The sequence below is a fragment of the Panicum virgatum genome, chromosome 2K (genome assembly GCF_016808335.1).
Source record: "Panicum virgatum strain AP13 chromosome 2K, P.virgatum_v5, whole genome shotgun sequence".
NCBI lineage: Eukaryota > Viridiplantae > Streptophyta > Magnoliopsida > Poales > Poaceae > Panicum > Panicum virgatum.
Window position 1 is genome coordinate 60369472 of NC_053137.1, and position 15547 is coordinate 60385018.

At 46.0% G+C, this 15547-nt stretch overlaps 1 protein-coding gene across 4 annotated transcripts; it reads right to left on the bottom strand.

Annotated features, from left to right (window-relative positions):
- Positions 1-7552: 7552 nt before the first annotated feature.
- On the bottom strand, positions 7553-12019 carry LOC120691265 (putative PAP-specific phosphatase, mitochondrial). 4 transcript variants are annotated; one of them, XM_039974307.1, is made up of 9 exons: positions 11843-12019; positions 11603-11741; positions 10208-10310; positions 9895-10130; positions 9737-9796; positions 8646-9028; positions 8216-8294; positions 8055-8105; positions 7553-7957 (listed from the first exon to the last, which is right to left on the bottom strand). In XM_039974307.1, the coding sequence occupies exons 1-9, from the start codon at positions 11944-11946 to the stop codon at positions 7814-7816; spliced, it is 1299 nt and encodes a 432-aa protein (XP_039830241.1). In that variant the 5' UTR covers positions 11947-12019; the 3' UTR covers positions 7553-7813. The 4 variants fall into 4 exon arrangements, with proteins under 4 accessions (XP_039830241.1, XP_039830248.1, XP_039830255.1 ...); XM_039974314.1 differs by having other exon boundaries at positions 8055-8069; positions 11843-12006; XM_039974321.1 differs by having other exon boundaries at positions 10289-10310; positions 11843-12005.
- Positions 12020-15547: the final 3528 nt, after the last annotated feature.

Here is a 15547-nt window from a genome sequence, read left to right on the forward strand (position 1 = left end):
TGCATGTGATAGTTTGGAAATTTGGAATTTGGAATTATGCAACTAAACAAGGCCTCGGTGGAAACTATTGTCACACCTTCAATGGGTACTGTAGACAATAGGTCGTGCTATACTTCTTTGAAGGACGGTCCTTAATATAAAAAAAAGATATAGACCCCTATCATTGGTAAGGAGCTCTAGAATTTCTATATGTACCGAATACTTGTCATTTTCCCTTCTATTTCTAAGCGCTTCTTCAAGCTTGGGCCCTTTCCTCGTGACGGGCTTCTCAGTTGGGTGGATTATATTATTGATCTCCCAATAGTTTGTAGCTACAAATAATATACTCGTTGAGGAAATAGTAATGGTTTAAAGTCAACTCGAAAGGACGAGCCAAAGCAAAATGTTCAAGTGGAGGAGAAAAAAACAGCTAAAATCAAACACTATAGTCCGGAGGGTACATCATGATCATTAAGGGCCGTTAAGTTCAAGTTTCGCGCACTTGCTCCAAGCAAGACGACAACGATCCGGGACCCTTTCCTTTGCCCCGTGCACGCTGCCTTTTCCCTCTCGCTCCCCCATCACCCTGGCTGGCGTTGACGGGCTCTGGTGCGCGGGCGCTGCCACCTTGCACGGCTGACGGCACGGCGGCAGCGCTGGCCCCCACGCGCCCGGACACGCGTCGCTCGCGGAACCTGTGCCCCCCGATGCGGCCCTCGCGCTGCGCCCATGGCAGCGGCGGCGCCTGTGCCTGGCCTAGCGCTGTCGCCCCTGCGGTCCCTGCCCGGCCCAGGCCTGCCCCCCTTTAATTCCTGCAGCGACCCAGCGTGGCAGGCACTGCCGGCCGGCCAAACGGACCAGCGCCGTACCCGTACGTCCCCGCAGCAGCCACCGCCACGCACACTACCACCAGCCGGCCCCCCTGCCGCGGGGCCGGCGTGAACAGGATCTCTGACGGAGGAAGGGGCACGCGAAAGAAACCCCCGTTCCAGAACGCCAGCTAGTGCCCGGCGCGGCGCGCCTCGCCATCGGATGCCGCCGCCCTCGCCGTGCAAACGCGCGCTCGCCGGCGACTCCGGCCGCCCGCGTACGTCCACGCACCACCCTGCGCCGCGGGCGAATCGCGCCGATCCCGACGTGACCGCGACGCCTTTCTAATCTCCTCTCCTCCTCGTCGCGCTGGCGGCGGCCGTGCGACTGGCAAGTGCGTACGCGTGTGCGTGTGTACAGGGCGCGCCACCTGCTGATGTGGTACGTGCGCGCGCACGGCGACTGATGGATGGCAGAACACACCACGGGGCGCGACTCGTGTGAGCGATCGCGCGTGTCGCTCCGTGCGCAGCAGGGCGAGGGGTTCCTTCAATCAATGGATAATATTTGTTAGTGAAAAGCGGCAATCCAAAACGTCAAAAAGTTTTGCCCGAGTAAATAAAGCTGAAGCGTAAAGGAGAGTGACAGCGACTGGAGAGAGAGGAGGGAAAAGGCGACAAACAGAGGAAAAAATATTCTATCCAAATGTACACGCCACAGACGATTAGCGTGCTAATGCGAACTATTTTTTACCGCGATAATTAGACGATATAATATTCTCTAGAAGTACTAGTAATAACTAGTATAAATCAGTAGCTTAACTCGTCGAAGCTGAATTTCTAGCTCGAGGTCATGTTTTGGGAGAAGAGTGCAAGTAGTACTCTACAACCGCTGTTTTTACTGCAAAATTTCTACGGAGTTACTGTTACCCGAACCGCCGTAGCTAGCAGGACGTACCACCAGAACTCTCTGATATGCGCCGTTCCGCAGCGACGCGTGTCCCGGCAGCCTCCGGTGTCTACGTCAGTTGACTTTGAGGAGAAGATTCACAATAATTGCTTGATATAAAGACACGTCCACTTGTACAAGCCAGTACATGCGGTACATTTCAATATTCGATTAAGGTTTTGACCGTTCACTATACATGTACACACACCGGCGAAAGAAAAAAAAAACTAGACACGGATGATTGGGACACTTGCACTTTATTGGTAAACTAACATTGCAGAGTGAATCGCCATGTTTCGGATGATAGGAAATAGCCAGTGGTGTAGGACAGATCAAAATTAAGGTGTGGTGGAGCTGGGCTTAAAGAGTTCTAAGTCTCGATTTATAGGGCACTACTAGGGAAATATATGTGAGAAAGCTAGAATAGAAAGCAAAGAAGGTGGTGTCAGGAAAAACAAGGTATGGCGGATGCCACACCTTGCCATATCGAGTTCTCCGCCACTCTGGAAATAGCGAGACTATTTCAAAGATGAAAAAGGATTGCAATATTTGCAAATATCAGCAGACACTGAAATTTAAAAGAGTATGCAGCAAATTTCTAGAAGCTAGTAGCCACTGAGAATTTGTTTTGAGGGAGTTTATATTGCTGCACTTTTTTATTTAACCGCTATTTCTCAATTATTTTGCGGTTTATATTTAACTGATAATACAATCATCTGAAAATGCATCGCCGCACTATGTTGAGGTTGGAGATTGAGGCCTCCACAATTCCAGGTGCGTGTACGTTTTCTGTTGCTGCAAAGGGAATTTTTATTTTGCCTATAATTTGTGTAGTATGTGGCGTGCATGTGCAAGGTTTGTTATTTCAGAAAGAAGAAAGAAAATAAACACTACTACTAGTAGTAGTGGCTATTAAGTAGATGTGCCCTAGGTCAGCACCCATGAAACAGAAGAGAGAGGGAAGATGGAAAGGCTGCAAAGAGTGTAGCTTAAGGAACAATGGTGTATCCAAGAGGGAGACAGCAGGGGGATCGATGGAGACGAGAAGATCTCATCCACTCCATCAAACGTGCAACTAAAAGAGTCAAATCACATCGAATTCTTGTAATGGCACAGTTTTTGGTTAATTGACTTGGTCGTCCAACCAGGCACCTGAACGCCACTGGACACTGCCTAATCTAGCTTAGACACCAACTAAGCACCCGCATTAGTTTAATCAAGTGGCTGGAAGTCCAAATTAGGCAACCGCATAGGTTCCCAAGTTGCTCCACTAACGGTACGGATTCACACCATTTCCCGTCGACGCTTAGAATGAAGCTCATTTTGCAGACATATATACACCGACGATGGGAACATCATCTCATGAACAACTTGCATCTACTTGACTGTACTAGATCTTAGAGTTTATGCCACTTGATGCGTCTCGTCCTTCTCCAAATTTATATGAAGTAGCACATCAGCTGGCCTGTCACTGTTTCAGTTAAGTGAGCGAGCTTCCTGTACGTATACGCTGCTGTTGTTTACGAGACATATTGGACTTGTGGAGAACCTAAGGGTGCGCGGTTATTGCATCAATTTCATTGGTAAATCGGTTCCTTCGCAAGCAAATATTCTCATAATTTTCACGCAAAAGCTTTGCAAGGCATTGCAGTAAGAAGGAAGGAGAGGAAATTAAAACAGATATGATCAAGGTCCGACGAATCCCAGCTCGATACCTGTTCTTCCGTGTACCCGCCGATTCAACTATTGAAGTACAAAAAAAAGCCCAAGGACATCAAAAGATAGAGAGCTCGATCAAGAAAAGCAACTCAATTAACACCGGCCGGACGACGACGTTCTCAGCTGAAATTCAAAACCGCACGATGCACAACGTTTCCAATATTTCGCATGTAACGTAAATGATTGGTCGCGGTGCAAAATCAGTGTTGTTGTGTCATGCGTGCTGCGTGCAACCACGCATCGATCGCTGGCGGCAATGCAAAGCCTTATTTTCACAAGGTGAAGTCTCGCTGATGATGCCCCTCAGCCGTACGCGCCGATCCAACGGAGTCGGAGATAGAGGAAATCCCGCGGGTGGGGTTAGATTATTAGCCGACGCCAGAGTGACAGCGCCTCGTGCCGCCCCGCCCCCCGGCCGCGCACACGCGGGAGGCGCCAGCGCGCCATGCGTGCGGCCGCGTCCAACCTGCAGCGAAGCAGCCCGCGCATAGTCTTACAGTTACAGCAGCACATCCTTACTTTAATTCGGGCCGTACGGGGGTATCGCAATTAACAAAGGCAAATTTAAATTCATTTCGACGATTTCAGTGAGATCACAGCTACAGAGAAGAGCACTGGAGATCTCTCCTGTAACTTCCAGTGATCGCTACTGGTCCTATCGCCAATATAAAATACGTACGCACACCGGCAGAGACAGACATCATATATATATATACGTATTGTTACATACTAGTACACAGATAATACTAGTATTTGTAGTAGTTAGTAAAATACCCTAGCTAGTTATGTACGTACTAGGTATCGTAGCTAGATTACGATAAGCCTTCAACGTCCCACGCGCGAGATAAACCGGGCTGGATTTGGAAGTAACTTTTAAATAGTGCCCCCATGTCTCTCGGCAAGGAGACACCCGCCATCTTCCATGCGTGCACACTATCCAAATTATGTAGTATGAACCCAGCTAGCTAGCTACCACACACACTCCCCCCAAATTAAGTACGGTTTCGTCAAAGACAGCGGCAATTGTTATCTCCGTAATACTCTGATTACGTGGCGCTTCCCCAGTGCTCCGTGGCGTATGCCTTGCATGCCTAAACTTAGTATAGTACACCAGTAGCACTTGTATACATAGTAATATATGTATCTATATATATTTATATATGTGCAAATAATATATGCTTGCATCGGCAGTTTGACCGTGTATATATACATGCGTACGTGAGCGGCGAGAGCGAGACGCGAGGGGGTTGTTACGAATAGACGCGACATGCACACGCACCAGCAGCCTACGTGTCCCCAATAATCTAGCGGCGAGCGGGCATATGCCCGGCCCTCTGTGACCCTGATCTGTGCTGTGCGTTAGTTGGGCGATTCGCGCGAGATCTGCTGTGAGGTCACCGGTCGCGCCTGCTTCATCCGAACGTTGACGTTTATACTACTATACACGTACACGCGCTGCTGGTTCTAATCTTGCTCCTTTTGGCCTTTGCTAATCTAGTGTTTACTGTTTAGTCGGGATCGTCTCTGCTTAATTAGTTTATTTATTTATTGAAAAATTGGGTGCAGGCATCGTCGTCGCGAGTGACTCGTCGGCCAGTCAAGCCGCTGCTAGCTAGCTCGCTGGCTGGCTGCTGTACATGTGCCTGGCGAGCGGATCTCGCTCGTCCGGTAGATACTATAGAGTAATGGAAATCGTAAACTAATTAAAACGAGACGAGCGGCAACGACTTTGCTGTTAATTCTGACACTTGGGCGGTGTTCCTTTTGTGGGTAACACCTGTGATCAAAAGGTACTGTGTGGATCAGGAGTTCAGGACTGACCGGCACCGGAGTTGAACGGGCCTGCCCGGAATGAAGTCACATGCGTGCTATGGATCGAGGTAAAATGCTAAACAAGTACACACTCCAGCCATGGCATACGTACGTAGCTTAATTATCCAATATTCTACACCTGCTAGAACATTCATCTGCTGATGATGATTAGGCATGCATGACGAGAGACGCCCTCACTCCGTGTGTAGATAGCTGTGGCGACCTCTATCTCTAGCTAATCCGGATTCTTTTATGCGATGTTTCGGTGTTCCCAAATCGCAACCGTTCATTATATGCACCCGAATTTATCAATTTATTTATTTATTTGCCTACCCCCCCAAAAATTAATTTATTCGCCAACGTTCAAATATATATGATCGATCATGTGGCTAGAGCGCGCGGCCGAGGTGTACGTGTACGCCGGCGGCCCGGCGATGAGGTGTCCAAGTTAGCAGCAACAACCTTTGAAACAACAGCACCTGTTCGACGATCTCAGCTCCCTCCCGCTGCTTGCGTTCGCTGATCTTTCTCGTCGCGCTGCACCGCACGCATCACGCGAGCCCCCAAAAAACAATGCCCAGATAATACACGGAGCCGCCGCGACCCGTAGTGTGTCTGTGCGTGGCTGCGCGCCTCTAGGCTCTAGCTGTGACCTGGACACGATCACACACACGCACCGCCCGGAGTTAGCAGGAGTAGATGGCTGGGAAGCCATTATGGTCTCGCCCCCCGTCAGCCCGTGCATGATGGCCCGCCATGCACACGCCAGCCAGGGCGTGCGCGCGCGGGGTTCTACTTGCTCCCGCCATTTGTTTAAGTTCCTGTGGCTCGAAATGGCAAGGGCGCATCCGGCGAGTGGGTATCTTATGTGGCATTATTGGCATCTGGATCAGGAATAGTTGGTGGCGCCGCGGACAGACAGCACACTTGGTCCTTGACGATCCATCTCTTCCATGCTCCGTCGCGGGTCGGTCAGCCGGCGGCCGCAACCTGGTCGATCGACCGATCGTTCAGAAGCTTCACGATGAGGTTGGAGGGGAAAATAAAATGAGATGGTCGGTTCTGTGACTGGAAATGCACGGGCTGAGAAAAGAAATTAAAACTTTATATGCCCTCTTGGATCATGATTTGGAATTGTATATTCAGCCGTTTGACGTCTGTTTTCCGGCGGTTCATACGCTGATGGTATGACGGTTTGGTTGGTCGTTCTGAAGAAAGCCTGAAAAAGCTCGCAGCAGCTCATCTTGCTCCTGCTGACCCAGCTGTGTCAAGGCTACTTGTTGCGTTCTGGCAGAAGCCGTCGATCGCGTGTTCAACGACCCAGTTCCTACTTTCTACAAGACAGGCGGCAAAACTCACCCAGGACGCCGTACACATGGATTGCAGTTCAGCGCACAAAAATATCTATCAGAACTTTTTTCTGACACCGTAGTTTCCGCGCCGCCGTTATCTGAAACGACTCTGAATTGAACCCGGGTTCATTGCGGCCCACTCGTACATGGACAACATGTGATTTGCGTTCGTCAGGCAGGCAATACTTGCCGGAATGGTTGACTTGGAGCGAGCAGAGCAGATGGTCCATGTCCGGGATAACAAGCGACAGGTACCCGGCAGCGCGAGCCTGGGCGGGCCGGTTTCGGATCAGGATAAACTCCTCAGACCCCAGGGAATTTTTACCGTGCTTGCATACGGGAATTACATTATCCTCAATGATTCTTCGGCCGCGCAAGCAAGCGCGACTTTTTCCCCGCCACGAGGAAGAACATCCGACGGATCAGTGGCGCTTCTTGTGCCGGGCGAGGGCAAAAGTCAGCCTGGATTGCAACGACAAGCCAACCACAAGTCATCTGCTGCAGCTTCATTCGTGGAAGCCTGACGTGTCGCCGTTGGGGGAAAGCAACGCTGATTTGGCCAGTGCTTTCTGCAGCCAGTTTTCGTGCTGACCATGCGGGTTTTGGTTGGGCTAATCATGCTTTGGAAGCTGGTCGATTCTGCATTAGGACCTGAGCGAGCAATCAGATCGTTATCCTGCGGTGATGCAGCCAGGGGATGCCGTCCTTTCCGTGTCTTTTTTCTTCGGTTTGAATTGGTGGCCAAACATCATGTCTCTGCATGGTGCCCTCCTGCCTGATTGGTAAGAGATTTCTTCCCTTTAGTTTTTGCAGGACTCAGGTGTATGTGTGCGTGGACGTCGTATGTCCATATGAGAGCAGAGCATCAGGGTTGCACAGCAGATTCACACATTGTAAAGGCAAAATGTTCTGGATCTTTTGTGAGAATAAAGTTGGGCACAAAGACGACAAAGGCGAGCATCACAGCTCGCATGAATTGCGTCTGAATGAAGTTGCTTAAGGATCTGTTCAGCACATTGCTTCGAGGAAATTGTGCGTTTCCATTCCATTCATGTAGTGGTAATGGCAACGGAAGTCATGTGAACATGCTTTGTGGTTTCTCTACTGAATGTGAGACCGAATACAATTTGATGAGGGTCAATATAATTGATTCCAGAAAAGCAATGTGTTGATGTGTGAAGCTATCTATGCAGCTACTTGTAATTAGCTGAGATCATTTCCACAAGCTTGTCATGCAGAGCACCATTTGTCACAAGAACGCCGCCCGAAGGGTAGATGATTCTGCGAGAAGTTAGGTCAGCTGCAAGATCCAACGGTTTTCCACTCCAGTCACTGATCTGTCAGTTTCAGAAAGTTACAAGATCACCATGGTTATAATGCTAACAGAAATGAACTTGGAATTAAGTTGACATTACAAAGAAGGAAGGTACAAACCTGGCCGCCAGCTTCCTGCACGCAAATTACCCCAACAGCATGATCCCAAGACTATGTAAACAGTATGAATAGAAAGGGTGATCAGTACACCAGCTAACTAAGTCAACAAGTTGCTTAACTTGTCATGCAGGACGAAGGAAAATTGCAAGCAAACAGAGCACCTTGATCTGAGTTGTCGGCCGTGCTCGGAGGACAAAAACGGAGGCTCTCCCAGAAGCTACAGTTAGATACTTGCACAAGCTATAGAATAACAACATGAAGAGCACATCAGGATGAACTCATATGCAGCCGACCAATCGATAATCATTAATCATGTCATTATCAACCTCGGCCAGATTTTCTAGGAAATCCAATGATAGCAGGACAGCGCAATAATAGAGAAAGATATTTAACATTTTTAGGTTGTGCTAAAAAAAGTCTCATTCATTGCTTTAAATGCCTTTTGCACATCGGTAGCAACATATGTTGGAGAAATTAGTCATTGCTTGAAATGCCTTAGCTCACTAGCTAGCATCATATATCAACTTGCTAGAGGCATGATAACTAAATTTTTATGCGAGTATCAAATCACTAATGGAAGGTGCAACAAACCTGCCACAGAAAACCGATAGGAGAAGAATTTCATTCTCATTTCTAGGATCAGATTCACCCGTCGTTGAATTGAAGAGAACAGATAATGGTATCATATCCCATGTTTGGCTATTCGGAATGCAATAGCGTGCTATGTGAACAACTGAACATGTGTCAACAAAGCATCTTTTCCAAATATCCTGTGCTGTAGTGGACTGGCCAATCTCAGAAGACAGGCGCCTAGACCATGTACCACAGCCTAGATGAGATACCATAAGAATCCCCCGGTCATTACATGCAGCAGCACTGCCATCTTTCTCGTTGTGTATGGTGTCATTGGTCCAATTCGGACATCCCATCACTCCAATTGTTACCTTCCCATTCACCACAAGAGCCAGGCCCACCTTAAGGAATAGCAAAAATGCATGTAAGAAGAAAGAGAACACATAAATAAAAGCAAGCCAGGTTAATAACAAATAATTTTGCTAAACAATCCTGAATTTGCCAGTCCACAATATAGGGGCAAACACGCTTGGCATTCAGACTCATGAAGTTTGCCACCAGATAACAAAGTGCCGCAGAACTCAAAACGGAAAGAAAAAAAAAGACTCATAAAACTATGCACGAACGTTTTTCACCTCAGTTGATCATTAATGATGTGAAATCATTATAAGGTCTTGTAGCAATGAGGGTGAGGAGCATCTGGAAATCCTCAAATCACATGCATTAGCATTCCATTAATCTTTGTGACAAGTAAATAGCAGAGTGCGAGGTATATTGATTAAGATTTAGATTCATTAATTCATCTGGATCACTTATGCTATATGAGGTGATGGACAGAAGTGACTCCTGAGGCAACCTACAGTAATATCAATATAGAAGATTCCAGAACATTGGGCGTGCCTGGCACATATGTGGCACCAAGAAATTGCCCAAGATCCCAGCACTTGCAGAATGGAAGACATTTTTGTGCAAAAATTATGCAGCCTATTACAAAAGTGTAATGGTTGTAACATTGAAGAACATCTTGTATCAATGGCTGAATAAAGCATATCAGTGCCTGATCAACAGCATGTAAAGATGAGTTTTAGAAATAAATTAAGGAATCGTACCACATATAGAGCATCATCGCCTCTCAAGAAACCTTTGGTGCCATCAATTGGATCAAGTACCTTTAAATCAAAGCATAAACATTATGATACATGAACTTGGCATATACCCAATAAATGAATTAACTTCAAAGAACTGGACGCGACAGCTTACTGATTACCCAATAAGTAGCAGGGTTTGAATCAAATGAGACAGCATCCTTGCCCCCTCTATCAATTGCTCTCAGCACATCATCTTGAGTTAAAAGTGAACTACTGTTGCTCACTTTGTCTGCAACTCCACTAAAAATTGACTCAACAAGTACATCACTACTATTATCATCAGTGTTGGATGACCTTAGAGATGCCGAGTCCTCTTCTGCCACCAGAGGTATTGATGGGAACAATCTCTGGAGTTCTTCCAAGAGCAAATGGTAAAATATGGCATTAGACAAAGCCACAAAACTGAATTTCGAAATTTGTGCTATGGATTACCCAAACTAACAAGGGCCTGCACCTCGAAATCCGCAATTGTGACAGGAGTTTGGTCATTCTTTTCAAGAATACTCTTCCCACCTGAAAATAGCGACCTCTTCACCTGTCAAAACGTACAACCCAACAGACAAAACAGAGCTCAGACATTTTCTCTGGTGAGATGTCAGTCAAACATTCAGATTTGTTCCACCATATCTGAAAGATTACTCACAAAAATTACATGTTGATACAGTACAGACTATTGGCTGCTCATCATACAAAGCAAACCCTGTTGAACTTCCGGAAGTACTATGCTTCTTCAATAATATCTCAAATTCAGATTAGATCAATGTTGGTTATCTATTTGAATGATGCATGAATAATTTGTTTATGGGTACATCAGCATCGAGTGAATTATTATACCTCAATGTTTTATTTCCTAATGTAACCCATATACATGAACTTACCTCTACCATGGTTAGTGTTTCCTGTCCCAGGCATAACTATATTCTGTTAAGACTTTGACCCATTTTGTCTAGGAAAATAGAATGGCGTGTCTAGGTATAAAAAGAGGGTGTACCCAGTACTGAAAGGCCCCACACAAGGTCTCTAGAGAAGGGAATTTCTAGAAAATCTTACCCCTGCTTAATTGCAAGGAGGCTGGGGAAGGGAATTTCTAGACCACGACTGCCCATAGTACATGCACTACTAAGCAGACGTCATTTTGAATCCTTTTGTTTAAAACTAATTAAATAACAGTTTATGCAAATGAACGATGCGAGCCACTTACGCGTGTGGCGGACACACGCCTCATTGGATGGCTTTACTGAAGTTTGTGGGTGCACAGAAAATCAATGCTATTAGGATCACAAACCTAGGTAGTAGCGGCAGAGCTTAAAGGAAATCAAGACTCGAGGATACTATCAGTATTATGTTGTTGCCTAATGTGCAAATTTTTTAATTTCTAAGCATCAGTACATGTAGAGAGAAACTTTGGATCGAACAAGTTTAATGGCTAATGAAAGCCTGGCATTGGATTGACAGCCTGGTGCTCCACAAATTAGTAAAGACAGATGTTTCTAAAGAAAAATCAAAACAATGTTGGTCTCAAAAGATCATGCCTTCTGCTAAATAGTTGACCATTTAGATAATTTCTATATAGTCGCACTGTTGCATTGCCAAGAAGCTGTGATCCTGTGAGAGCCCAGTTTGCGATTTGGAACATCTAATATATCCCCAATAATTTTTCTCCAACAAAATTATCCCCAATGACAATGATGACACGAATTATGCGCACGACTGCCTACATCAACTGACCCCGCCAAACTGAAATTGATCCGGCGCTGATGTCTAAAACCGACGCCTCTAATTTTATCAATCCATAAATCATCAGGAGAGGGGATGAAGTCAACTCACGTCAACGCATAGGCGGCAGGCGCGCTCCACGGCGGCGGCGGCCGCGGCGAGCTCGCGGTGGTGGGAGGCGCGCTCCGGAGGGAAGGGGAGATCGTAAGCCCCCGCGGCGACAGACACGGCTGCATCCCCAGCCGCCGCCCTGTCCAGTAACGAGCGCGAGTGAGCCTGTGAGCAGAAGCGGCGGCGGCATGCGACAGGCATTGTAGGGTTAGGGTCCGGGAGGGTCGCGAGTTCGTTCACCTGACGGATAGGCAGGTGTGACGGGGAACCGGCGGGAAGTACAGCCCGCCGCGGCCGGCGACGAGGAGGCGGTGCGGCGGGAGCGAGAGGTGGAGGAGCGGCATGGCTGTGTGTGGCGGGAGCGAGACGCGCGGCGCGGCTGCGAGGTCGCCGCGGGGATTGCATACCGAGGGAGAAATCGTATTAATTTTAGGCCCCGTTTGGATGTATATATTGGAGCCTAGAATTCGGAATTGGCATTGGCATTAGGACACCTCAATTCCGCTGTTTGGATGACCTAGGTATTGCTGGCTGGGCATTCACTCTAAATGCCAAATGGTATTCGGCTTCACACAACCCCTCCTCCCACAATGTCCTGCCTCCCCGCTCCGTATTGGGCGGAATTCGCCCTCCCCACTCCTGCATCTCTCTCCCCCTCGCTCTCTCTCAATCTCTCTCTCTCGCATCTCTCCGCCGCCCTCTGGCATGGAGCTCGACCCGAGGGGGCGCGGCGGCTCCGGCGGAGAAGGTCGGGCGCGGTGGTTCTGGCGGAGAAGGAAGGGCACGGCGGCTACGGCAAAGAAGGTCGGGCGCGGAGGCTCCGGTGGAGAAGGAAGGGAGCGGCGGCTCCGGCAGAGAAGGACGGTCGCGGCTCCGCCCTGACCTCCCCACGGCGCCCGCACAAGCAAACCCTGCCTCGGCGACGAAGTGGGCGCCGGCCGCCGCCGCGCCCCTCGGCGTGTGGGCGGAGAGCGACGAGCCATGGGAGGCCGTGGCGGCGGCGAGGAGGAGGCGTGCGACGGACGCCGCCGTCGAGCTTCGCCCGCCATGGACGCCGCTGTCGAGCTCCCCCCACGGGCAATCTCCCACCTGCGTCTATTTCAATTCCATGCTTTTGCATCCAAACAAGAATTGGCTTGTTGCTAGGATTCCAATACTATGGCTGCTTTGGTATTGGACCAAATTCAATTCCAACCCCCTCAATATCTACATCCAAACGGAGCCTTAGTGATTTCGAAGGGAGTTATATATTTTTAAAAGTTTGATTTTCAATTTTAAACTACAAAATGAATAACATAGACCATTCAACTATCAAAATCAAATATATTTAACTTTTAGTGATTTCGAAGGGAGTTTTATATTTTTTTAAAAAAATAAAAAAAATCAAATTAATCTAAAAATTTTTAAATCGGAAAAAATGAAACCGGAACCAATTTTTTCTAAAAATATGATTTATATATTATAGCTCTGTTTGAATCTTAGATATTAAAAATAATAGCTATAATTACAAGCAACTAAATATAACTGACAAGAACCAAGCCAATAGATAGTTACAATTTTAAAAAACTTTTGAGACCCATTTAATATTTTTTTGATTTAAAAATGATTTTTTAGTTTAAATTTAAATATTTTTATTCTCAAAAATTAGAAAACCATCTTTAAAAGCAGCTAAGGGATCAAATTTTTTCGGTTTCAACAGTCAGATGATCTTTGTTATCCGATTTTATAATTGAAGGTTGAAAATTAAATTTTTATGATAGTTCGAGGATGTGAACTAAACTTTTTCCAATTCAATTGGCAGTATTCAAGATATGGTAGACGACAAAATATGCCTTTTACATATACACCTAATTTGTATCGCGTTTTCTATGCACCCTCCTAATTGGGATCGTGATTATTAACCGTGATCCAAATTAGGGTTTTTGTAAATACGCGATTCAATCATTTTCACAGTACAAACACCCCTCTACTCCAGATTAACCGGCGTCGATGGCTGCCACACGCCCCCACCTCCCTCCAAGTGCTGGTCCGATCCGAAGGACATTCTCCATCTACTGGACGAAAGAATCGTGAGCGCGCGATTCGCCGGCTTCGATTGCGCGGCGTCGCGGATCCGCCGTCGTCGTGTGGTCGACAGGTTCGTCCGAGGCGGGATTAATAGGGGCCTCCGGTTGCTTCATTCCTGCCGCGACGAGCGGCAATGGAGCAGTATTCTCTGTCAGTTTGCAACCAGTCACTACTAAAAAACGTTGATTTGTCCCGGTTGGGAAACCGCTGTTGTCCCGGTTTCCCAACCGGGAACGCCTGTCCGGGACAAAAGGGGTGCCCTTTTGTCCCGGGTGTGGCAACCGGGACAAAAGAGGACCTTTTGTCCCGGTTGGTGGCGCTGGCTGCACCTTTTGTCCCGGTTGGTGTTACCAACCGGGACAAAAGGTCTCTTTTTTTTTCATGTTTTTCTTTTCTCAATTCTTTTTCTATTTCAATTATACTTTTGCATTTCAATTAAACTTATGTATTGGAATTCAGTGTGTATGATTTCCACTAATATATACATATATATATAGTTACTTATATAATATTTGTCCTAGATAGTTTCATATATAAATTAATTCACTTATATATATATATGTATACACATATCTATACATGTGAATTCCTTTACATATGAAAATGTCTAGGACCAATATTATATAAATATATATATATACACATATATATTATTGGAGTGCTTATATATATAATACATACATACTCCATCATATTTGCATAGGTATATTCGTTCTTAATTACATAGTAGAATTCGCCTTTTGGAAATTTAATACATACATACATACTCATAAATAGAAATTTAATACATAGACACACATATATATTTACATAGTTATATTCGTTCTTAATTACATATATACGCGTATATTGTCATATTTGCTGTGATTGTCAATATTAGATATTCCATCATAGTAGAATTCGCCTTTTGGATCGAGGACTTGCTCAACAATAAATCCGGAGAATTGTTCTTGAATCGCCATAATTTTTTCCTCCGGTATGAGTTTATCGCGCATCTCCCCGACCTATGGAAAAAGGGGATAATTAATTTCGACTAATTAAAATACGAGTTCAAATATTAACAAGTTTTTTTACTTACTTCCTCCTCCCAATCTGTCCAGCCTTTTGGAGGACCTACCAGATCATGGATGTTCTCGCATACATAGTATGCGCACAATACAGTGCCTGGTTTCTGCCTCATATACTTTAAGAGAGAAGAAATTATCAGGTATTTACATGAATATATAATAAAACTAATGAATCGTGCAACGAATCATCCAAGCGCGTACCGGAAAATCTGTCTTGATCTTCAATTCCTTGTCAAATTTGTCTGGATGATTTTTAGCGAATTCTTTCCAAACCCTGTGCATGATTAGAACAATTATAGTCAAGTAACAAAGTGAATCAAATTATCGGTCATGGACGGAGTAGTGGTAGAATTACTTTTTCATCATGTTAAGAAGATTTTCGTATTGTTCTGGAGGTCTCCTCAATGAGTCCATAACCACGAGTAGGCTCTTCTCGGAAATTATGACAATTAGGACAAAGTGTTCACTGCAAGATTATACGGAGGCAGTTCTTGGTAGTTAAGGTTTAAACAATTTGATTATAGAATAAAAAGAGTTAGACGGAAGGAATCACTCACGCAAAGTTGTAAGGAAGCAATATCATTTGCTTGTTGTGATGAACGCTTATGTACTTGAACAAGTTTTGGAATATGTCATCGGGATTGTCACGTAGAAGCCTCCAATTACAAGTAATTGGGTCGATGAAGCCGAGGTGAGAGTATCCCTTTCTTCTGCAAGTATGTATCTCCATTCTACATGATACCGAATAAATCAAGAGATCAGTATGTTGAGATCATGCAAAACAATACGTAAGGAGAGTAAAATACTTACA